Here is a 25,497-nt window from a genome sequence, read left to right on the forward strand (position 1 = left end):
AATTAGATTTTATTTTAACGCAAGTTACACTTACATTTGTAATTAATTTGAACAAATCGTCGTTCTAAGAAACATTTCTAAAATGCGTTCTTATCTCAATTGTTAGTACATTAATAATATGGCAAAGATATGTACAGAAGATTTCTGTATTTTTCTACAAAAATACTTATACAGATTTTCTTAATATATTCTCTTACATATGATACATCTCGAAACAACGGATAGAAAGTTGATCGCTCGCGCGATGAACACAGCCGGTTTGCCTACATTTTAGGAATTTTCATACATCGCTGTTTCGAGTTACAATGAAATCTTTTTTCGGCTTACGTTCATAAGCATTATACATGTATTTTGTACGACATCCTAATTTTAAAATATAGTATTATAGATCACTTCATCCTCTGTACTGATGATCGAGTCAATCTGCTCGCTTGTCACCATTGAATTCATATATCTGTCATTGCCAATCACATTGTGCGCTCCTAAGGACGAGTCGTTACCTTGCACGACGATCCTGATTCTCGCCATTACGTGACTACCTGGACACTTCTGCGCCTGATTCGTCGTCGCTATATCGCAGATTTCAGCATAGATTTCCTCGGTTTTATTGTTGCTGGTCTTGACCAACTTTGGAAGTGACGGCAGCGGTGTCAGACTGTCCTTCACGTGAGAATAGTTAGGTTGTAGCTCGACGCATGGTATCTCCAATACACTGGTTGACACGGATCTCTGTACCGGTTGCTTGGCGTTTTGATTCTGGCGGGTCTGATGAGAGGTAGTTTCCGGCTCCAGACTGGAGTAACGCTCCTGAGATCTCATGGCTATTTCTGGCCTCACTGCGAACGTGAAGGAGGCTGACTTCTTTGCGGGATTGCGATTTCTGTTACCCTGAGTGAGTTTCGAGATCCTCTCCAGAATGCCGTTTCCGGTGCTCTGTTTTGTCTGTTGATTCCGCTCCTTGACGGAGTTCCGCTTTAGGTTCTCCAGCCCATCCTTCAAACTCTGTAAAATCGGCTTGGTCTCCGGTTTCGGTTTGATCTTCTTCAAATGCATCTCCTTCAAACTTTCAATGGTCGATGGATGCAGTTTCGTAGGAGCTACTCGCGGTTCCGTTGCACGATCTCCGACTGTTCGACTAAAATAGAAGCATCTATTAGTTCATTCACCGTAGAATTACTGTAATATTAAGTGTACAAATTAATTCGGTGCCTTTTTTCATAATACAAATTTACTCATACAAAACAAGTACACATTTAATATTCAAAATAATCTCCATTGTTTTCGATGGACTTTATACCATCTTTCAACTGACAAATGCCCTTGCGGAAGAAACTTGGTCGTTTTGACTCGATAAAGACACCGAATTAATTTGTACATCTAATAGATTCTGTTATGACGAGCTAATGATTGAGATTTTTCACGATACATTAAGGGGCTCCGCACAATAAAAGGAACAGAGAACAGAGAATACGAATTTCAACCTATCAAAAATCATGTATTGTGGAATACACAGTTTCTGATAGGTTGAAATTCTTATTGTCTGTTCTCTGTTCCCTGTTCCTTTTATTGTGCAAAGCCCCTAAAGCTCCTGACTACTCAGCCAGCGACACTGAATCAGACGGCAGCCTGGCGAAACCGGTAGCTACACACACAAGCACGAGCCCATTGTACATGTGCTCTCAGCGCGCTGAAAGCGACCACATGTATCATTTTACTGCTAATGTACATTTCTATTCGATAAATTAACCTTAACCATAATTTTACTTTACTTTTTGTTTTTTTCTAATTCTTAAGACCAGAAAAAGATATAAAAAAGGTAAGTTAAATCGAGATTGAAGTTAATCTAAATTAATAGAAATAGACATAAGAAAAGTGATTATTTACAATCAATTTATTTTCTTTCTTTTAAGTAACGGTTATTTTAACAAAGAATTTTTTTTTTATAATATTCTTAAAATATTTATTATAAATTTTAGATGAACACGATTACTATGAATTTTATTATAATTGAAACAAGAATTTTATCGAAAAAACGATTTTATATAGCAAATCGAATTTGTTTTAATAATCTTCATTGAAGTAGTAAACTTACTAAGATTCAGAATATAGTTTGAATAAATTTGCTGCTTGTAATGAATTTATGATGAAATATAAATGTGTGGACATGTGAACTTTTGAAATATTTAAAACATAATTATTACTTGAATACAATATGTATTTTTCTGAGTGCACAGAAAAATACAAAACAAAATTTTATTTGATCAATGAACAACAAATAACGTTATTTAACTTTTATTTGCAATTCGCAAATAATGAAAATTATTTTACTAAAGAATAATGTTTTTTTTAAATTCGATTAATGGCTTTACCTGCAGGCTGATAATAATCGTTGCATTTTCGGGGAAGCTAACAATCTCGCCTCCGAAGGATAACCCAACCGAGCTCTTCGTACTCTCGGCGCTCCATTACCAGACACGACCAATTCAAGCATTTCCGGATTGTGCACCGGTCTCTCGGGAACAACGCAGCCCAATACTATCGGACCACGCGTCGATGTCTCCAATTGCATTAGACCGCCATATTCCTTTGGCAACGGCACTGGTAGCGGTCCTGCTATTAGTCGCACCTGAAGATTTATTTAATCAATAATTGTAAACGAAGGAGAGATATAAAATATAATGTAAAATATATAAAATAATATGCTGGATGGGTTTACTTAAATTAAAAATCTTAAATATTTCACTTATTTTTGATGATACGAAAAAAATGTTTCTTTAACATTAATCCTCAGAAATGTATAACGTTATAGACGCGGCTCACTCTGAGAGGCAACTGTCTCTTGGCGAGATGATGAACTTTGTAGAGCACCGCGTCGCTTCCGGTGTCGTTTCCGCCCTGACAGATCGCATAGAATTCGCCCCTGGTCGATAATGAGGCAAACACCTCTCGTCCATGAAGGTCGATGCATTGCGCGTACTGGTCCTTTTCGGGGCACCCGCCAGAAATGCTAAAGGAGACCGAGCTACACCGTCTCGTATCCTGGAAGACCGCTACAAGCCGCAATATCTCGCCAGCTCTGATCGTCGTCTTCGTATAATGAGCCCGCAGATTTCCATTCTCTGAAAGATGCGAGCATAAAACTTGACGAGCGCAAATTACAGCCGTGACACTATTGGCGTGCGCTAAGTACGTCGTAATCGATGCAACGACGGTTCGTCTTCTCCGATTAAATTATACGCGGTTATCCCGTTAACAACGCATTGAATCTCAAAGAAAGCCCAGCATAATTGATCTTAACAGTCGTGTCCTAAAAGCATCGTTAACGGTACCAAATGGTATTAAAAGGCGACAGAAATTCTTTTCAATTATGTCCGATATTCTCGCGACCTAACATTAAGAGTCGTAGGCTGATCACTATTCGCGCTGGCTATTATACTCCTGTTTTTGTCGATATTCCCGTTTTAACGAGGTCTTAGTTTTATCGCACGGCAGTTTATATCCTATTAGTGTGTGTCATCGGTCTATTATTAGCCAATTTACGTCACCTTGACGTCTGACCGCCGCATCGTCTGGCAGAAAAAGATTCGAAACTTCCTTTTTGCGGTTTTAACAAGGTTGCAAAGAAGCAAATGGCTAGCATTTGTATAGACGTAAGTACGTAAATGGAGTTGTTTCCGCATAAATTTAGTTAAAACTTAATCATTTTAACGGCTTTGCGCCTCGAGTGTTTGTTAAAGTTTTATTTATTTGTTTGGAATTAATACAACTTTCTACTTGCTTGTTGTCTATTAGACTATTAGTGTCGATCCCCCATAGCAAAAAACGTCATAGTTACATCACAACTGTCACAATTATGCCATGATGATGTACGTGCGAATGTCCGCTTTATCACAAATGTGATGTCACAGCAATGTCATGGTGATGTGTGAATGTCTTTGTAACACGTATTATTTTGTTATGACAATCTCACAGTGACATCATATTTTCTTCCTGATTATTGTAACTATTGTGACGTGAATGTGACCCTTTGTTATAGAAGGATGCGTTTAAATTATAAAGAGCGGCAATTTACACGATCGTAAAAGAGATAACTCCTGGTTATTTCCGAACGTGTATTTCTATTTTCTGCGCGAAACGAGCAAGATGAGGAGAGAAAGAGTAAAGAGAGACAGAGAGAAAGATAGCACTTTCTACGCTGCACCGATATTCCTATACATTTAGGTCAAGAACATTGCACCGTTTGACATTTCGCGAGCAATCGCGCGCGACACCTTCCAGCTTCTTTTGTCCACATATACTTACCCATTTTCGAATGCGTCAACGTGTAGGCTCTCAAAGGAGTCGCCAACAAAAAAGCAGGCACTCCCGTTTTCACCAAGGAGTCCACTCTTCGGTAGACACGAGCACTGCCCGTCGTGTTATTGCCAGATATCACAGAAAACCATCCTGAAAAGAGTTAGGATCGTTAAATGTCATTGTAAAGGACTGTGCAATAAAGACAGTATATCTCTTCGACTTCAATGCCAATTTGACATGATTATTAATGAGCAGAATAAATGTCGCGGAACTTTCCTTTACCGAGCTGTACAGCACTAGCAGACTATACATGAGAGCACTATTAGATAAAGAGACATTGGTAACTCAATCCCTCGAGTTAAATAACATTTTGTTCTTTTTAACTTCCATATATGTCAAAATGTAAATCAATCTATTTCTGCGGTTGCTTATAGTTTGCTTATAAGTTAGTTTCATAGTAAACAACGTCCATATCAACGTATGCACTTACAATTAGTAAATAATAAACTAAATTTAAGTAAAATTGTTAAGTTAAATTAATTACAATTTTTAAAGATACTTATTAGCATCATTAAAATATTAATGTTAAATTGCTTGTCAGTTAAATTGTGATATTACCATATTACCACTCCAGCTTCGGTTTAGAACTAAACGGTTTTAAAACCGACAAATAATTGGTGAACGATTTGTTTGAACTGGAAACTGTATGAATTCAAGAAATATTGTTAAGCGAAGATTTGTTTTAACTGAATATAGCGTTTCCCACTCACGTGTGTTAAATTGTTTAGTTAAATTAATTTTTGTTTTAATTAAATTAATGACTGTAATGAGTAAGAATAGTGGCGACCTAAAAATGATTAAAAATAACTTAAATTGTGTATAATTTGACATTATAAATTTAACAGTGAATAAACCCAAATAATTCTTTACCAAACAAAAATGCTTTTTATTACATAATATTCTGAGTAACAAAATATAAAGAACACTTTATTACCTAATATTTTAATTATACGTGTATATTTTAATACTTATAAATATATATACAATTTTTTTTTACGAAATATAATGAAATTTTATGCATCCTATTTTAGTCATAAAAAATTCTGCATATTCATGCAATATGTCCGTTTGTAATAATGGATAATGCCTATTGCAGCAACGTAGATCATTAGAGTTTGAGACAGATATAGAGAAAAGAATCTGCAACTCGTTTCTTCTCTGATGGAAGATTCAAGGCTGAATTTTTGTTAATCGTAGCGAGAACGATTAGGACCGGTCGGCATCTGTAATACGTGCGTGTGTGTGGCCGCAAGGTGGGTTAAAAAATGTATCTATTATATTTGGCAAGAAGGAACTACGTTTGTGAAGTTCCAACCAGCTCGTAAAGAAGGCCGCCAAATTGCGAACAGGCGATTTCAGGCGCGCGGCTGCAGCGGAGACACAGTAGCCAAGTAGTGGTCGGTCGACTGATCGAAGGTCAGCGGGTTCTTTTTCTTGTCGTTAATTGATTTAAGAATGCCGCCCCGATGCGAGCGCACATACTCGAATCCTGGCCCTTAAGGCCCGCGTTGGAATGCCATCCAGGCTGTTTCAGACCGCCTGAGTCCGTCTTCGAAGAAAGCAAATGTTAACTCGATTTTTTAGCAGTTTTCACAAGAATTGGAAGGTTGTGAAATAAATTAAATTTAAGGGAATCCTAAAGTCGTATTACCCACTAAATCATAATTTTTGTACACCAATTAATTTTTTTCCTCTTTTACAGATTCGAAAATCTTTTCCCAGGATTAAAGTATACGCATTAATACGTGTCTGTGAGATGGAGTTTATGCTGTAAACGACAAAAAATTTTTTTTAAGATTTCAATTTCGAAATTCGTTATCGTTCTCGGCATAAACTCCACTTCACAGCCAGAATTCGAGTACGTATTAATACGTATACTTTAATCCTGGAAAAGGATTTTTTAATCTGTATAAAAGAGGGAAAAAGTAATTGTTATACAAAACTTACGATTTAGTCAATAATACAGACGACTTTAGGAAAAGCTTAAGAAAAGAATTACAAAAGTACTGCAGATAATTATGTAAAAGCTATTACATAAAAAAATTATTTGATTATCTGAATTATTAAAAATAGAATTTTCACTGGTTCAGGATCTAAGATCTAAAAATCTATTATCGATAAAAACAAAAACGAAAGTTATTTCGATTTTCTAGAACTTTTTAAAAAAATTAAAAAATTGTTAAATAAATCGAATTTAATGAAAACAAGTCATTATATAAAAGCAAATAATTATAATATATTTGAAAAAATTGTTTTTGACATGGGAAATATGATTTTTAGAACAATGTTTTATTTTCATCGACTGTGTTCTTGTACTTTAGACTTTTAACTATTTTTCTAGTCAAATGAAAAAACTTCGAAGATGAGATTCAGCGAACGTTCGCGAGTCTCGTGGAAAGAGAAGGCGGTTTCCCTTGGGAAAGTTTTTCCGTTTCCAGTTCGTGCGCATTAATTTGTGTTCGAGGTTAACTGATGGAATAATCTAGGGGCCGACGGGGCTCCCGGTTTTTGTTTGTTCTAGATCAACGACCTGGAAACCCAAGCACGTGCAATTAGACGGATGGTATTGGATCTCCTCATTGCGCTCTTGAGAATGCCTCCAAGGGAGCTAATAGGGGGATTTCCTCGATCGTCCCTCGGCAGAAGGACGGCTTCTGGATTCGAGGATGGAAGCGTGTAGTCCGGAAAAGAAACATTGCGAAGGCGTGCGCTTGCAGTTACAGTTGCAGTTGCACAAGTCACTTCACGTGCGGCCTTCCTTCACTTTCCATTTCTAGCTCACGCATCCGACATAGGTGGAATACGGCCACGCGAACAGGCGAGTGAGCGCATTCAGGCCGTAATTATAGAGATTCCGCCGCATCCGCTGCGAAAAATCTACGGAAAAGTTCAGGCATTCACAGACGCACGTCAAGAGCGGTTTCCTAATGCGCCGCGCGACCGCGTCTTGCATTGTCTTGCGTAATTGCGAGATCGCGCGCCTAACGATTCGCGTAATGAAGCGCACGTTTTCTCTCGAAGCCTTATCCGGGCAACCTATTTTTCCGACATTCAGCCGGCGATGTTATCATCTGCTGGAGAAAAATATGGTTGAAATATAAATATACATAATGTAATAAATAACTATACGCAGTGAAAATTTACACAGTCTTATTAAATTAGGATGTAATCATGCATGAAATATCCTAATTTTTCTAAAATTTAGAAGCATTTTTGCGCGTTAAATTTTAGTAATAAAACTTTATTTAATATATATATACAATATGGTTCTTAATTATTCTAAAAGATTTATTAAAAGAATAATTATTCATATTAACGGCTTAGTTTCAAAGGTCAGGGGCACACCTGCTTATTCTTGGGCTCATTCCTGATTAAACAAAAAAATAACATACGGCCTCACACGCATATATATACACACAAAAATTCACATCCTTGAAATATATACAAAGTTTCATCAAAATAACCTGAGTGGTTGTCGAAATTTTTAGAAAAACCGAAATTTTTTTCTTCACCTTTAACATCTTGTACGTTTGTAAAATTAAGTAGTTTTATGGATATATGCTTATATGACGTTTTCGTTTTGATTTTAAAACATAAAGAATTACCCCTTAAACTCTTTTAGAATATACTTGAAGATCATTCTGTATATGTAACGGGACTGTATATCCTGAAGACAAATGTACAACCATAACATTTAATAGAGTTCATTAATTTTTTCCTCTAACTCTCTAACGCTTAGAGAACATACACGCTTTGCTGAACAAACACGAGACGATAGCGAGCGATCGCTTTGCGCGCGAATCAGCGAGCTATATGTTTCTGAAAATCCGTTTTATCCCGTCGTTTTTAACGCATCACTGTTGCAACGCACGTGTTTACGGTCCAGAGTCTACTCATGCCATAACTCCATAAATGCTGGCCCGTTACCGAACGGAACACGTTGTAAACCTATTCACGGCACGTGTTAGAATTTAATGCTCGGGTGTTGCTTGGGATAGACTAGCATAGAGACACCGTGTTTCCGAAACCTCAGATATGCATCAGTGCCGAGGCTCAACATCTTAGCGACGAAGGTATATATTTGAATTCTGTGCTAAACAAAAATTCCACTGAAATTTGCATTTATCTACACTGTTAAAAATATCATGAAATTTAATGTACTTTTAAATTACACAAGTTGAATTTAATTTCTTCTTAGACTGCATTTCGGTAGTTACTATCAGTGTTGAAAATCACATTAATCACATTATTAATTAATGTGAATTAATTCACATTAATTCACATTTTAAATCACATTAATTTACATTACATATACTGCAGATCTTCAGTACTGGAAGTGAATCTTGAAATATATTCTTAATAATGACATTAAAGTTTAAATACAATATTTAATTTCAATTCGTTATAATTGTTGAGTTTAGCTCCCGATGATTGTTTCAGCCAGATTCGGTGGTTTTTTTAATGCAAAAACGCGTCGAATAAACCTAATTTTAATAAATATCGTATGTGAGGGAGCTAATTTAACAATTTCCCGAAAAGTAACGAAAAAATAACGATTCATTACTTTTTCAAGTAACGACAACGGTAACGTGTTACTTTTTAAAATGAGTAACTATTATGGTAACGGTAACGAGTTATTACGAAGTTTTTGTAATATCGTATATTCAGGTACGATGAACGTTAAAGTCACGTTATTTACCTAGTGAAAACGTGCGTATGCGCAGTTCAACTTTTCTCTAAATAACATGATTTTAGCATTTATTTTGTGTGTGTGTATCTAGATACAGAGTATTGCAAAAACTCCCTTTTAATATAACTGTAACGGTAACGCATTATTTTTTTAAGGTAACGTTCTCAACTCTGTAACTGAAAAGTAAATTCTTATTCATGTACATGTACATAAAATTTAAAGTACTTTTCATAAAATTTGATATGAATTTGCATGAAATTTAATGCACAAGTTTATTGTATTTAAGATAACCGTAACATAGTTTTTCAGTTAAATCATTCATTACTTTTCAATCACCTCATGACCACAAACTTCTGTTATATACATTACTTAAATTCATTATGAAATTTCTAACAGTGTATCTTTAAATCATTCGAAGATTTTAAATTTTCTGGATTATTATCTAAAATGTAATTCAAAATTAAAAATATTTCTTTTATCAAGGAATAAATTTACATTCTACATATATAATATTTTAAATTATTTAAAAAATATATCCAATAAAAAAAAAAGAAAGATCGCTTTCATGTTTTACAATTCCTTGAAAATGAAATCTTTAAAAAAAAATATGAATAAATTATTTAAAAGTCTAACAGAAAAAAGTCGCTCTCTTGTGTACTTTTTATTATATTACCTTAAAAACTTAAAATATTTTTTATTAAAGAATATGCTTAAATTATTTAAAAAAATAACTTGTATGAGAGATAACAGAAAATGTTGCTTTCACGCTTTGTATTATGCCGCTCTGATGATGATAACAAACAAAGAATTTGGAGAGGATTGCAGCAGCCGGAGCAAGGAACCGGGCGTTGACCTACGATTCAGGTGTTCTCGTAGGAACTCCGTTAAGCGGTACATACAACATACTCAAGAATTCATCCTAAATCCTGTCCGGCTGCAGAGCATGAAAGGAAAGTCTCCTTTCAATGGAATAGATAATAGGCCTCGCCATTGGTGCACGTGGCTCGGTATCTAAGACGCAGATGTCACGGTGTTTTTGTTTAAACACATCTGTCTCCCCTGGAATCCAGCTCATGAATATGAGCACGAATATATAATTCAACACAATCAATCTCACAACATTTAATAAACAGACCAGAAACTATAATTATTTTTTTTTTTAATTTATCTACGGGATAAAATTATTATATACAACTTGCCGACACGTATCATTGCAAGCTCTGAATTCCGAGCAGATTTCTCGTTCGTCCCGGACCGCGGATTCTGAATAATTACGGAAGCGCGATTGAATACCAGATTGCACGCGAGATTGGCGACAGCGACGGATATCGATGGAATCGGGAGTACTTCAATGCGAGAGATCGCCGGTGATCGGCGTGACGTTCCAGGTAAACATTGTGATATCCAGGTGCGCGATATATGTGTTTAGCCAGAGCATTAAGTAAGGGAGACCGCAGCCTACATCTCGCGGCTGGAATCTTTATTGTGCATAATTCACGTTACGCCGCGAGAGACCAATCATTCGGGATATAATATTACTCGAACGTGAATCGAACCGTGACAATGGTATACGGTTCCCGGACTGTGCTATCGATGATACCCGCTGCGATGTAGCAGAATGCCTGCTATACCCCATCAATGACGATACATCTTTATGGGATATTTGCTAAAAGCCGATCTTCCAATGGTTAATATTTTTAATACTATATAGTCTCCTCTAAAATCGTGATAAAATTGCAGCTTATGCAACATTATAACTCATACAGTACAAAAACTTGCAGCAATGTTGCTAACACATTTGCATGTTACTGCAATATTGTTGAAACATTGCAGTGTTGCTGAAATAAACTGTGTTGTGGGAGTATTCTATTATATAAAGTATCGATACGTTCAATGTCTTTGCAATAATAAAAAGAAGAGAAAATAAAAAATCAAAAATAGAAACGCGAAGAATTTAACGTCGTAACAAATCGCGGCCGAGAGAGGTACTGGCAAGAGTGGTAGCATCAGTATTAGCGGTATCAATCGGTGATATTGGTAATAGACTTGGCGAACACGGCGATAGAACGCGAAGAAAGCAGGGATTGAGTGCGATTTATTGGTTGGTCGCTTTTATAGATTCTATCATTTTGCAGAAATTAGACGGCCGGCTCGCGCTCGAACAGATTGAATCCTTCCTCGCTTCTGTCTCTCCTTTGTCGTGGGATCAGTTCCGCACAGCCGGTGCCGGCCGACACGACGCGCGATACCCCAGAGAGTTAAACCCTGGCACGTAATGACCGTTATTTAAAACCGAGGAAGGCCGCGCGGTCATCGCCAAGGGCGCGTCTGGCCCGCGCAACATTCTTACCTCGTCGTAAGACCTCGTCCGAGAGGTCTGTGCGAGCAAATAACGATATATACATATCTACGTATGTATACGTATATATACACATCTCTCGAATAGAAAGAGAGAGAGAGAAAGAGAGAGAGAGAGAGAGTCGAGACATCTGCGCTGGGTCGGGCAAGTTGGCAGTAAAACCATACGGCCACGCCGGATAAGCCGATCTATACGATCCCTCGGCCCGCAATCACGATCGCGATACTGCGCGCAATTCATTCTCCGCTTCTCTGTCCGGAGAGAAAGAGAGGAGTCATCTTCCCTCGCACGAATGCGCGAAATCGCTGATCTACTACGACACGCACAAGAGCGATCGTCGATAATTCCCACGTGGTGGAGGCGGCACGAGGGATGATTGCGCACACAATTTTTACATTTTTCTTATATCTTGTACATACATTGAGAAAAAAATGTTTGGTATTTGTGACTATAATTGCATGATGAAATAATTTTGATTAGAATTTCCATTTTTTTTGTAATTTTCGTATATACAGCGCAAATGCCACAAATAATTCCAACAATATTACAGCAATACTGGAATGACATTGCAAACGTTGCAGCAATGTTGCCGCAAGTTTCTGTGTTGATTATTACCAATAAAATGTTAGTCATATAATATCATTGTCCAACATGATACCGTTAAATTTGCGTAGCACAGGATTTTTTGTTAATTGGGATGAGATTGATTAAGAATCATCCCAATTTACACACACTCTCTCTCTACCTATCTATCTATCTATCTCTCTACCTATCTATCTATCTATCTCTTTATCTCTCTCTATTATACATCTATTTATTAAAAATTCTGATATATGTATGTTACAAAAATTCTGGTAACTAACGACGGCGTTGTACACGCAAAAGAATCTTCGATACTGTTGTAATTTGAAATTCAAATACCTTAATTTAATTAATATAAATCGATCTGCTAAAATATATTAGGAAGCTCTTGAATCGTACTTTAAATGCCATAGACTTTATTTAAAAATAAGGTTTTATTTTGCCATAAAAAACGTAGAAAATAGTAAAAAAAATGCCATTTTTTGCCCAATTCACTTCAATTTACTAAAAATCCTGACATGCCACGCAAATTCTGCTAACGGAATTAGTATAAAAAAAATCTTTAATATATGTACTGTATTGCACTTCAGAAAGAAAAAGTTTTTATTAAAAAATATAATTATATTTGTAGTTCTACATATAAAAAATATATAGTTTACATTTAAAATGACTATTTATAGGAGGAATACTATAATATTATAGTAAGAATTGTAAAAATGGAGCTCAACCATAATTATTTTATCATGCAATTATGTAGTTAGAAATACCAAACACTTTTCTCGCAGTACCCTTTTCTCTACCGTATCTTATATACCTTTTTTCTCTATATATCTTTTTTCTCTAATGAAATACTATATCTTTAATGTATTGCCTACAAGATGAGAAATACACATCTCGTAAATATTTACGGTAAGAAGATATTACATCCTTAACGAAAGGGTTCAGCAAACGCCCTTTTTTGCTCAGCATATAACACGCGAGAGCAGGACGATGTCCCGCTAGGACTGATCGTTTCGCACATCGTGCTATCAGTCACTCGCGTTTAACTTTTTACGACGATCCGCCTTTTCTTCGTCGGCAGCGCGAGATCGTTTTACCTTCCCTTTTTTTTTCGCGATCGGCAATGGATCGCAACGGTGCATCGCAATCGTTCTTCGGATTCGCCGCGGGCAAACGACTGACTGTCGAAAGATGGTTTCCTTGCACCGTTGCCAAATGAGCGGGTGTACGATTATCTCGTAAACTGCTCCATAAAACTTTCGGGGCTACCGGCACCATCATCCCTCATCGAATGCGTGTTAATGGTGCACGTGCAGAGAAAATAAGAAAAAAATATAGAGAAAAAGAAAGAAAGAGGAAAAAAAAGAGGAGGATGAAAGGACCCTCGTCTCTCACGTGAAAGAGGGAAAGGACGTCGACCTCGACACCGCCGACGAGAGCCGCGCGCGCTCTCTCGAGGTTTACACGCCTAATAAATTACTGTAAACTGGAGCCCAAGCCGGAGAGTTGTCGGCCCTCTCTTATCCCAGGATTTGCGCGAATAGCAGTTAAGCTGTGGCCGGTGATTTGTGCGATATCGTCCATCGTCTTTATCAGTCCCTGGAATCGGACGTGCGCCTCTGAATCTTCCCCTAGTAATTTTATCCCGGTTGAGGGTTTAAGTTGTGCACCTCCGACGAGAATTCCGTTTCTCCGAACGGACGATCTGCGTTGTGGCGAGCCCTCTAATAAACACCCTCTTCTTCTTTGCGCGAAACTAAAGCCGAGAAACTATCGCGACGATGCGATACATGGCCGTGATAAAAGTTGCAATTTTTCGCTCAATTCTTTGAGCATTAATCTGTCGGATTTCGTTTCTATTGGAATTATTCTAGAATGCCATCGTACGTAAATTTTACATGCAAGTGAGCGCGGTCATTGAACGCTATTCGGATGTATATCAATTGCACACAAGCCAATCACAGCGCTAGAAAAAAAGCTCCCTACGCAGAAGTCGTTGTGATTGGTAATGGGCAATTGCAACAGTGTGCAAGTAAACCATTCCCAAATTATTCAGTGATTAGGAAGTCCAATCTTTCATGCTAAAAAGTAGGATAAGCGGGGACAAACTTTTAAAAATTTAGTCTATTATATATTAATTTGGATTTCCTGTCAGTATCATAACACAGAACGTGATAAATGATTTTAATTTTTAAGCAGTCTTGTGTTATTATATAGTTTATTGATAAACATTATAAGGAAATTGAATTATATACATACTTCATATTATTTAAAAATTGAATTTTACAGTATACTTATTTTTTCTTTCGTTTTATTAGTTAATAATTAAATTATTAGTGTTTATAAAGGTTTAGATTTAGATTATAAGTATTTTATTATTAAAAATGTGAAATGTATGAAAATCTTGTGTTACATTAATTAAGAGTGTCTATTTCCTTGTATGTAAAATTTACTCATCAATAGCAATATATATACAGTTTTGTTATATCCACTCCGATCAGTGGTGGCAAATATACTCTCGGTGGTTTACCATTACCTTCCGAGAGGTGGCGATCAAATTAAATTTTTATGCTCTGAGAAATCCTGGATCATCGACATAGAAAGCAGCTATATGTTTTGTGCCACAATCATCACAATTACTTATTTAAAATACTGGCCTTAAAGAAATCTAATACCGGCCAATTTAATACTGAAAGACAGTATAATTAATTATTTATTTTAAATATTAAAAGTACTCTTGTTCAATGCTTTTAATATTTAAAATATGTAATTAATTACTGTCTTTTAGTGTAAAATTGGCCAATATTATATATACATATTTCTATAAGGATATCGATAGTATTTAAGGATAATAATATGGCTGCAATTGCGAATGATGTCCGACGATTAAGGGAAAACTTTTAAAATCATTCGATAACTTTGATTCAAAAAAACATTCACGCAACACGTTCCTTATCCATTTTCGAATGGTTTCCTTTCATTTTTCGCGAGAAAATTCAATCCATCGCGAACACGTTAGTGCACGGAGAAAATACTCACAATCAGTACGTTTTTTTACTCGACCGGGTAAGCTGATTACGATGATGTACAGTGGGCACACGCCTCTAATACATCAAGCTGCAACCGATGATTTTCCCTTCGTCGAAAGCCAGGCTTCAGACTCTTTTTATCCAGCCGCGGAAAATTACAAGCGATACGATGCAGACGCACACAGACTCACGATATGTGTTTGATCTGCGTGACTACTAACTATCCTGGGCATGTTGAAGTCCCCGTTATCAAAATAAAAAGTATCGACGACCGTCGGCGGCAATCGAATTTCAATTTGCCACGTAGATCACACTTACGTTACAGCATGTTTTTCTTTCATCCAACGATGAAAAGTCAAAATTCGATCGTCCATTAAAGTCGCCTTGTCACGATATTATCTATTACAGCGATATGGAAAACCATACACAACTACTAGAAGAAAGTGTATGACGAAATTCTACCGCGATCTCGTTAACTACGGATAATTGTCGCATCGGACGGAAGTCTGAACGGTTGGATTACGTCACGACTGGCGGCGCGTCGACTGGCGTCGACGAAATCGCAACGTGGCTTCGCGCGGCAACGGCAATCCGGATCGGTGCTTGGCGTTTAACGGCAGCCGTGCGATGATCGCGCATTTCACGCACGTGCGCCTCGCCGGACAAATGGGATTAAGCCAGATGACGAAAGTGCCCGGCAAGTAATCGAGTGCCGCCGTGCGCCGGCCGGTTGAAATTCCACGATGACGCGGAGGGAAAAGTAGCCGGGGGAGACAAGGACAGAGAACGAATGAGGAAACGACTTTGTTCCATAAAATATTGCGAGATTTATCACAGCTCGTCGGTCGGAATTTAGATGACGCTAAATGTACGGCTTTGAATACTGAGAATCTGCAGTTTCCCAGCGTGCACGGCGGGAAGAGCCCCGCGTCCCGCCGTTTCTGGTCCGATGGTTCATAAAATGATGAGCAAACGAAGCCGCCGGCCATAAGGAAAAGCAATCCCGGCACAGTTTTCGCCGAGGAGGAAGGAGTGCGGCGAGACAGTTCGAGCCGAGGAGGAAAGCCACGCTCGTTGTATCCGCCAACGAGGGAAAACGTACGGACGATAACACCGCGTGACTTCTCATTCGCTTCGCGCGAACGGTCCGCTATTTGATCTGCATGCCCGCCTAGCGCTTTTTGCCGCCGAGGCGGTCAATAGTAAATGTCCGGCGACGCTTCTTTATCGCTGCGCGCGGTACGGGCCGACGTTCTCGCGCGCGTGGTCGCGAGCGTTTAAAACGCGGAACTAATTCATCGCGCGGGAGACGTCTGCCCGGCGATGGAGCCGTGTCTTTTTTTTTTTCTACAACTCCCCGCGCCTCCTTCGCGCGTCCGCGGTTTTACGCCGCGTGAGAGTTACGTTACGTCGCGGTGGTACGTGGTGAATTCGTGGGCGTGGAGTAACGTTTTCCCGACTCAATTTACTGTTAGTACCGCGCGATGCATATGTAGCCAATCTCGCGTCCGCTTTAAGTGCGAATTTATGATGCGGCCGACGAGGAGTTTGTATCCGCGTACGCGCACACTCGGTTCAAAGTGTCCTCGACCTCCTCGTCGAATAATGAGCAGCTCGGCTCGTTCGTCCCTAAAAAGGAGAGGAGATTGTGATACCTAGAGGCATGTTGTACCTTGAGTCACACTAATTATTTCCTTTAACAATAACGAGATTTTTTATGTTAGCAGCTCAGTTATATTACTTTAGTTGAAAAGTAATATAACTGAGTAGCCAACATTAAAGATCTCGTTATTGTTGAAAAAAACAATTAGTGTATTTCAAGGTACATGTTTCTAGGGACTATAATCTTCCCTACCATCATCTTTGCCATACAGGAGACTGTGGTACCTAGGGAAATGGTGTACTTGGGGACATACTAATAATTTTTTAAATAATAATGAAATTTTTAATGTTGGCAATTCAGTTATATATAATATTATTTCAATTGAAAAATAACATAACTGAATTTTAATAGCCAACATTTTGTTATTGTTAAAAAAATTAGTATATCCCAAGATACAACATGATTCTAATAGGTATCATAGGCCGATATATTCATAGTCAGATCTCATATTCAAGACCATCTTAAGTACAATTTTAAGAAGTTACGAACCAATCAGAGGACCGTATTAGCATCTTAAGATATTATTTATTAAGACAATCTTGAAATAAGAACGGAATATGAATACCGCTCATAGGTATTCATAGTCTCCCCTACGATCGCTTGAAAACTTTGTCATACAGGAAACTATGGTACTTGCATGTACACGTATTTGGGACATTATAATAATTATTTTCTTAATAATAACAAAGTTTTTAATGTTGCTGTTCATATTACTTTTGTTGAGGAATCCCAAGATACATTATGTCCCTAAGGCCCGATTACACTAATGTTACTTTAATTTTAAGCGAGGCTAAAAACTCTTTCTCTCTCTCTCTCTGTCTCTTTCTTGGCTTTAAAAACAGAAGGAGAGAGTTTTAAGCCTCGCTTAAGGATGTATGAGTCATTTTTACAAATATGTTATTTATATTATTTGTTATTATTCTTATTGTCATAAACTAAAATTTAAAAAATGATAACAAAAATATAAATTTTGTTTTAATAAGTACTTTAAATATTTGTGAAATAATGTATGCAAAATTTTATTACGATTTACTGATTACCCATACAGCACAGAATTTGCAGCAATATCGCTGTAAAATCTCGCTGTAATAAAGTAACACTACTGCAATACTGTAACATGCAATGTTGCAGCAGTGTTACTACAACTTTTGTGCAACTTTGTGCTGTAGGGGTAGTTCCAAAGATAGACAACAAATAAATATTTTGTTTATATTTACTGGACAACTAGTTCATGCATCTCAACGTAACTTTACATAAATAATCTTGAATACATAATGTATTTATATTAAAGTTGAGATTTTTGTCATTCATTTTATAATACATTTTCATACATTTTTGTTAGAGCACAGATTAAAAAAAAATACTATTTATTAAAATAACTTATGATCCAAGTAGTAAATCGTCACCAAATTTGTCGTATTATTTTTAAATATAATTTGGAATAAAATTTGCTGTGTAATTTTTTCATTATTTTGTTATCACTTTTGGAAATATGTACAAAACTATCTTTCATACCTATGCGTACGATTATCGAGAAGAAAAAGCGCAAATAGAAGAACCAAATAACGGAAACAAAAGTGAAAAGTAGCGGCAAATTGAAGTTGTTCGAAGCCACTTTAAAGTCGACGTAAAATCTGAACAGAAGCTAAGAAACGTTTGTCAATATACCTTAAACTCCCGTACCGTGAATCATCGATACGCGCGGAGCGGAAATAATTTATTCGCGCGTAAGAGTTACCGGCAACATTTCTTTCGCGTGACTCAACTGGATCGTTGTCGGGTAAAAAAATATATGACAAAATTTTGTAAGTTGTGACGTCATTCGGAGAACATGTTTCCTCACATGTTTCCCTCGCGGATTTCACGATTCGTCAGAGGTTTGTAATCGGGCCACGCGACGTAATCGCCTCGTGACGTTCATTGACGAGACAGCAAGAGGCGAAACGCGCGTTAAATGCCAACTCTCGATCGGAGCTCCCAGCTCCGGGCATTTAACATGTCTGACTCATAACCGCCACGACATCGTCTCGCCAACGACATTTTCATTAAAATACGAAGTGCGTTTATTAGAGGCCAGTTAGCGGCGAGTCGAGCAGCGACACTGTCGTGCGCGACGCCAATTTCACGTCTCGTGCTTGAAGAGAAGTACGAGGACGAAGGAGACGAGATGGCAGGAGAGAAGCGTATGAGGGAGGCAAAGAGAAGAGGTGAAAGAAATGCCGAGATATATTGAATAGCTCCTCGCGGGCGCGAAAGAACCGGGCGTCGTTAGCTGACGGTTCTCTCTTCAAGCTGTCGAGCCACCATCGAGCCTAAACATTCCCCACTTTACCTCCCCGTCCGTTCGATCTAATAGGTCCGCATTACCGCTCTTTATTGCCTCATAATTTCCATTTCCGATGCCAGAAACCAATATAAGTCGCGGAGGATAGCGCGCAAGCAGAGAAGCGACGGCCTCCATGAGCTTCGCGACTTACTTCGCCACAAAGTGGTTTACGATTGAGACGAAAAAGAACGAGTCAGAGTATTAATCGTATGACGGAGAAACTCTCCTTCTCTTTCACGAGAGAGAAAAGGAAAGAGAGACAGAGAGAGCAGGAGGGAGGGGGGAGAGAATGAGCCTGCCTGTCTCTTTCGAGGGAGAGAGAAAGAAAAGGGGGAGAGAAGAAGAGAAGAGAGAGAAGTAAAGCATTATCATTTTTCTTACAGCTTCTCGCACGTCCACGCGATCGCCAACGCAAACGCGAGCGTGAGCTCGATGGAGTCTATAACCTGTTCCGATGATTCCAGCCGGATGATCTCCACAACCGTTACCGTTCTCTCTGCTGAGCATAATTTACGTTCTACGCGCTGTCGACTATCATACACGGGACATAAGCCATTAAAAGAGTGGCTACGTTGATACTAATTTAAATAACATTAAAAATTGAGAAACATCCAAAAAATATCAGAAGGATGTCTAGAAAATGTACATACACGTAACGAACGATTTTGTCAAAATATCTAAAAATTTAACTAGTTCCGAAAATAATTGAACCGTCCAAAGTGTATTTATGCAGAAAACTCAATAATGATAAGCAATGCTACAAAAAATTTTGACATTCTATTAACAATCTTAATCATACATAATTAATCGTCCAATAAAATTATCTTCGGATTTATATTTAGCTAAATTTTTTAATATTTTAAAAACCGTTTTTTCCATATTTACACTAGGAAAAATGTTTTGTTCTATGAATCAAACAAACTGTAAATTATTTAGTCGGTATAAACAAATATTTTTATTATTTGTAAAGCAGAAAAATGTATACCGCAAAAACAACTAAATTTTTGTTACATAAACAAAATATGTGGTTTCTGTTAAAAAATGCCTCAACTAAACAGTTTTGCTGAAAACACTAAATCTTTTTCTTAATGTGTGTACGTTTGTAATTTTTTAGTAATTTTCGGTATATTTTTATTTTCTTAAAAAATAGTATTCTAATCGATTGCGGAACGAGAATTTTTTTAATGTTGTGATATTAAATTGATCGAATCCCCGTGAGAAATAACGGTTTTTGCTTTCCAGAATATTAATCTTTCTCGAGAAGCAATAACATCGAAGATCCGACTGGTTGCAATTTCCTTGATGTAACCGAGCATGATCGTTTTGCATCAAACAGCCGATCTAAGGAAAATTCTCACCTGGATAACCCTCCGGGATGACAATCTCCGGTCCCACTTTGACGTCATGTCGATACCGATGCATCAGCAAGCTCGCTGTGACTCTCAAGGATCGCTGTTGCTGCTTGTAGAGGAGCACCGGTCTACCGCCGGTACCCTCGAGTCTGACGACCCTCGGTAACGAAAATCGATCCAGAAACTCTCGTAGTGGCATGTATCCGCCGCTGGAACCGGAACCACCCTCGGCGGTGGCCTCTCTCGAACTTGGCAGGGATTTGGGCAGAGAAGGCATCTCCTCACTGGACATCGTCGAGAATTCACCGTTCGACGACATGATCTCACACGTTTCGAAATAACGTTATCGCGTGAACGATTCCGAAGAACATCAAAGTGAGCCGGTGAGGTCGTCAGGATTAGAGAACTGAGGCTGATTCAAGCGAGACAGTCCTCTTCAGGGTGACGCCGCGGTGCTCGAGGGCTTAGCGTCATTTAATCCCCGTGGTGCAAGTGGAGCGAGCACGACGCTTGCTTTCGAAGGCATCTTTACTCCCCGCTCGGTACCCGCTCATTACCGCTTAATAACGGGCTCGGACGCGCTGGCACTTTCTTCTTCAATTATGTCACTCCGCCGCGGTCGCTCGGCGACCGTCACTTTCCGTCTCACGGCGCGATGATAGTGACATTAACCCTCTCAGCGCTGAGTTATTTTCGATACTTTGTGAGCGTCGAGCAATCTTCCGTGTAAAATTGCCGCGTGCGAAAAAGAAGAAGAAATCAAATTATACACACGAAGGGCTAAGCGACTGTTACCTTTACGTATATTTTGAGCGATAATATCGATTCCCTTCATCGAATGGCGTAAAATTGATTTGTAGCGGACATCAAAGCGGGCTCGTTGATCCCTGCTCCGTTATAAACAATACGTGAAACTCCGTTCACTAGCCACTAAACTGTTGCCCGGGGCAACAGCGCGCAGTGAGATTGAGGATCACGAAACACCTCGACGGAACACCGTGTCGAATAAACCGGTCGATCGTTCCTGCGAGTCGACGGCACTGTCGAAGTGATCGCTGTCGGCGTCGATCCTCGCGGGTTTGCCACTTTCCGCGTTACACTTTTCACACACGCGGTGGATTATCTCCTCCCGCGGCTGATCGGGGCGGTAGCGCAAACGCGTTACGGTAAAACTATCACGATCTATCGATAATATCCTCGATGGTAAACACCATTGCGAGAGCGGGCAGGCAGCGCATCTCTCCTTAGCGGCTCTTACGACTATTACGATCTATCGGCGGTATATCCGTAATCACTCGCGAATAAGGATGGTAGATCGTCTATGCACGCGTAAGGCCGTATCTTCTTACGGAGAAGCTATTAGGATCTATCGACGATATCCGCGGTGGCGAACAAGAAGCGAACGATGAAGACCGTCTCTCCGCACGCGGAGCTGAGGTACTCTTCCGGACGTCCTGTTGCCGATGATGAACGACCAACGAGCTTTTCTTCCGGGCTGTTTCGTTTTCGAGCGCCGCCGAGGATAGATGGATCCGATGAGCGCGCGATCGAACGATGAATCCCGCTCGGTTTCCGAGTTGCTCCTCTTTCTCTCTCTCTCTTTTTCTCCCTCTATCTCCTGACGCAAAGGCAGTTATCTCCCGTGGGGTTCGATCCCCGTGGCGTTTATGATTTACCGGTACAGTCGGCTTTCTTTCGCCGTTTCTTACGCGAGCCTTGCGAGATATATCTCGGACGCTTTTATTGCTTTATGCCGAGCTGTGCGGGCCGTGGGGTGCCTTCAGACGCCTCGATAACTGGGTCTGAGCTGCATCCTGGTAGCCTACGAACAGGACCTACCGTATCCCGCGAGGAAAGGAGAAGGTTGAAGAGAAAGAGAGAGGCTGAAAGAGATCCCGCGGGGATATCCTTCAGACACCTTGTCGGCCGAGGTCGCGCTGCATCGCGGTGGTCTGAAAACAGACGGATAGGCGATATGGTCAGAGTGTTCTCCATCGTGATACTCTGCGTAATCCAACCGCGAAAACGCTCTACGGAACCAGCGTACTCCGTCGATGAACATCGTTACATTTATTTAATTGTAGAACTAATTCCGATCGAAGCGACAGTATGATGTTCTATGATGATATGCAATAAAGACAATCGTGCGTCTAATTCACAATTTATACAGACAGACAAATTCGAATTCTATAGTTATGACCCATACAACACAAGTCCTTCCAGCAATGTTAAGGGTTTAGCAATATTGCAGAAACATTGCTAACGTTGCAACAATGTTGAGAGTTCTGTGCTGTATGGGAAATAAAATAGAATAAATTAAGAAAGAAAAAATACGCCAGACGAATCCTAACTTGAATATTTATCTTTAAAGATCTATCAATTGCGAGGATATATATAGAGCACGGGTCGAAGGATGAACAAAGTAAAAAAAATACCCAAAAGAGAGTACTGCAACTATCACCGCACATTCAGCGCCGGTTTCCTAAAGGCAACGGACGGTCCAATTTGCCTGACTTATCTTCTGGCCCACGGAAGAACACGCGCACCTTTTGGAGAGGTTCCGATCGGATCGGCGGACGCGAAGTCACTGACGCCCGGCTCGAACTGAGTGGAGTGTAAGAGGGTCCACCGGCATCAAGAGCCGCACGCACACACTCGCCGGCGTCGTGTAACCGTGTGCCACCACCTCTCTACCCAGCCTCGCTGTCAGTGCCAGCAATACTGGCGGCCTGAGCCTCGCCCGCGGAGTCCTCCGTACGCCAGTTAACAGAATACGAGCGGCTCGTTCGACCTACGTGGACGTGGGTTTATTCAATATGGGTCCTATTGTTGCTCGCTGAAAGGAGCTGTTACCCCACAGGAGCGTGCGCACCGCCCTCGATACTCTCTTCCTGCCTAGGAGCCTGTAATAATCGCCCGTGGTAGCCGAGTCAGTCTCTGGTGTATGCACAGCAACGACGAGGCACGAGGAGCTGACAATTGCGGCGTGCCGAGATTAAATGGCAGCTGATCAGATCGTGGCTGGGACCAGAAGCTACCTCCCGAGAGGTGCGCAGATCAATCTCAGCGAGGAAGGATAGATCGAGGCGAGCGAGCTAGTTCGTTGAGCTTCGTTAGATTCGTCTCTGTTTAAGTTTATACGCCACGGGATGCTCTATTTAAGTTTGTTCGCGCTCTCTTTAACATCAGAAACAGACGCTTGACTGCAATTTGAGTTTTTTTTTCTCCGAGTTTCTTGAAAGTTAATTTTACTTTCAACGTTGAACATTTTGTTTTCTTCGACACGGTCAATGATCGCATATTCATCGTTCGTATTCGGAAATTCAAACCGCATCCTGACAGAAATGTATCCTTCGCAAAAATTGATGTGCGCTTTCGCAAAAAATAAGCCATCTCTGTGACTAAAATGTTACATACGAATTCCTTATTCGGCTATACTTAAATAAAACGAGCCCAACGCAGTCCCTATATTTGGTAACACTCGCATGAGATTCAGCAACGACGATATCGCGTGATAGCCTTCTTCTTGCGCACACTTCGAATTTATATATAACGTCTTGCATCTCAATGCGATTCGTTTGCACGCTTCGACATCGCGAATGAGATCATAAAAATTACGAGCAAATCATGGTTTCCGAGTGGGTGGAAAGTGGGACGACCTTGGCTTTAATTTTTGTTGAGTGTATATTACCCATGCGAACGTCCGATACGTTACATCATTACGGGTTTCTCTCTCACGCATCGTACAATTTTTTTTATGGGAATCTTTCAGATAGCATACAATAATGATGTTACATGTCATAATATTCTCTAATCCATCAAATTAGAACGTGTGTACACGCGAATAGAAAGGAAGAAATTAATAAAGTAAAAGATACAGAGATTAGTCTTTGATTTGTAATCTTCAGTTAGCCAAATCTGTCGAAGACAAATTTCGTGAAATACTTTTTTTTCAGCCTCAATCCGGGTCTTCAAATTATATTATAAAAAGGTTACAGCGATGTAAAAAATCGCATAGGGTACGCTGAACCCATGAATATCATACTAGGATTAATTACCAAAAATGCATCGATGTATATAAGATAAATTCTTCACTTATAAAGTATTTTGGAATAAAATTAATAAAAAGAATTGTTTTTTTAATAGCAAATTGTACCGTCTCCAGAGGGTCGATAAGAATTCAGAATTTTACAAAATTAATTTCCATCCTTATCTTTTAATTCGCCTATTTCTAATCCCTGTTCTACAATAGAACCGTAAACCGTAAGGAACCAATCACAGTCGAATATGAGAAAAATAATCGATCATGATTGGTTAATTTCTTACGGGTTACGGCTTCCAGTGATCCTATTGTAGAGTGCATATAAGAAAGCTCGTCTCCGGTCTTTCGTTCATCGATCTTCCTGCGCGCTACGCGACTGTTAGTGTTACGCCAAGCGGGAAATCATGGCAATTACACGAGAGCACGATCGTTTGCCGGTTGACAGACGGAGGAAATCGCCAGTCTGCTACCGTTAAAGCTCGTAGAGGAAAGCGTTACGCAACGCGAATACGCAATGTCCCATTGCCGTTTCCTAACCATCGTGGACGATCCAATCGTCATCGTCATCGTTGTCGTCATTGCCGATTCTCATCATTTCGTCGCGCTTTGCGAAACACCGCCGGATTTCGACTCGATCGTTAGGCAAGCGCGCGTGAATTTCCGCCCAAGTTCTGGGAATATACCGCGAACGGAGATCGTCGCCGTAATTTACGTTATTATACTCTGAGAGATATAACGGTTTCGCGATATTCGCGAAATACATCAAGAATCCGTATTGCCGCTCTACAATAACATCAAATCCATCGGTATGGATTACAGCATTTTCTCACACGGCCGCGTTACGTGGATTAACAGCAAATAACTTGCTAATAGAAGGACACAAATGATATCGTGATGAACCACTCTATCGAATAAAAATTTTACAAAAATTGCTGAACATCACGCAAGCAGCCAAGCGTACGAGAGAATGCCATTCGAAGCTGTTAACAAGATCGAAGAAGTGGCGAGAGATCCTGAAAAAGTTGTACCACAAAGTGGTGTGTATCTCGTTGCCATAATACGTCGCGATTGCTGCAACCTGTGTTACGTTTTTTCACA

At 39.4% G+C, this 25,497-nt stretch overlaps 1 protein-coding gene across 1 annotated transcript; it reads right to left on the reverse strand.

Annotated features, from left to right (window-relative positions):
• Positions 1-56: 56 nt before the first annotated feature.
• LOC108760096 (uncharacterized) lies at positions 57-22,946 on the reverse strand. The gene is made up of 6 exons (XM_018505892.1): positions 22,793-22,946; positions 20,364-22,309; positions 4,303-4,446; positions 2,821-3,119; positions 2,370-2,626; positions 57-1,135 (listed from the first exon to the last, which is right to left on the reverse strand). Exons 2-6 carry the CDS (start codon positions 20,674-20,676, stop codon positions 370-372), a joined length of 1,779 nt encoding a protein of 592 aa, XP_018361394.1. The 5' UTR covers positions 20,677-22,309; positions 22,793-22,946; the 3' UTR covers positions 57-369.
• Positions 22,947-25,497: the final 2,551 nt, after the last annotated feature.

Source organism: Trachymyrmex cornetzi, unplaced genomic scaffold, assembly GCF_001594075.2.
Source record: "Trachymyrmex cornetzi isolate Tcor2-1 unplaced genomic scaffold, Tcor1.1 scaffold218, whole genome shotgun sequence".
Lineage (NCBI taxonomy): Eukaryota > Metazoa > Arthropoda > Insecta > Hymenoptera > Formicidae > Trachymyrmex > Trachymyrmex cornetzi.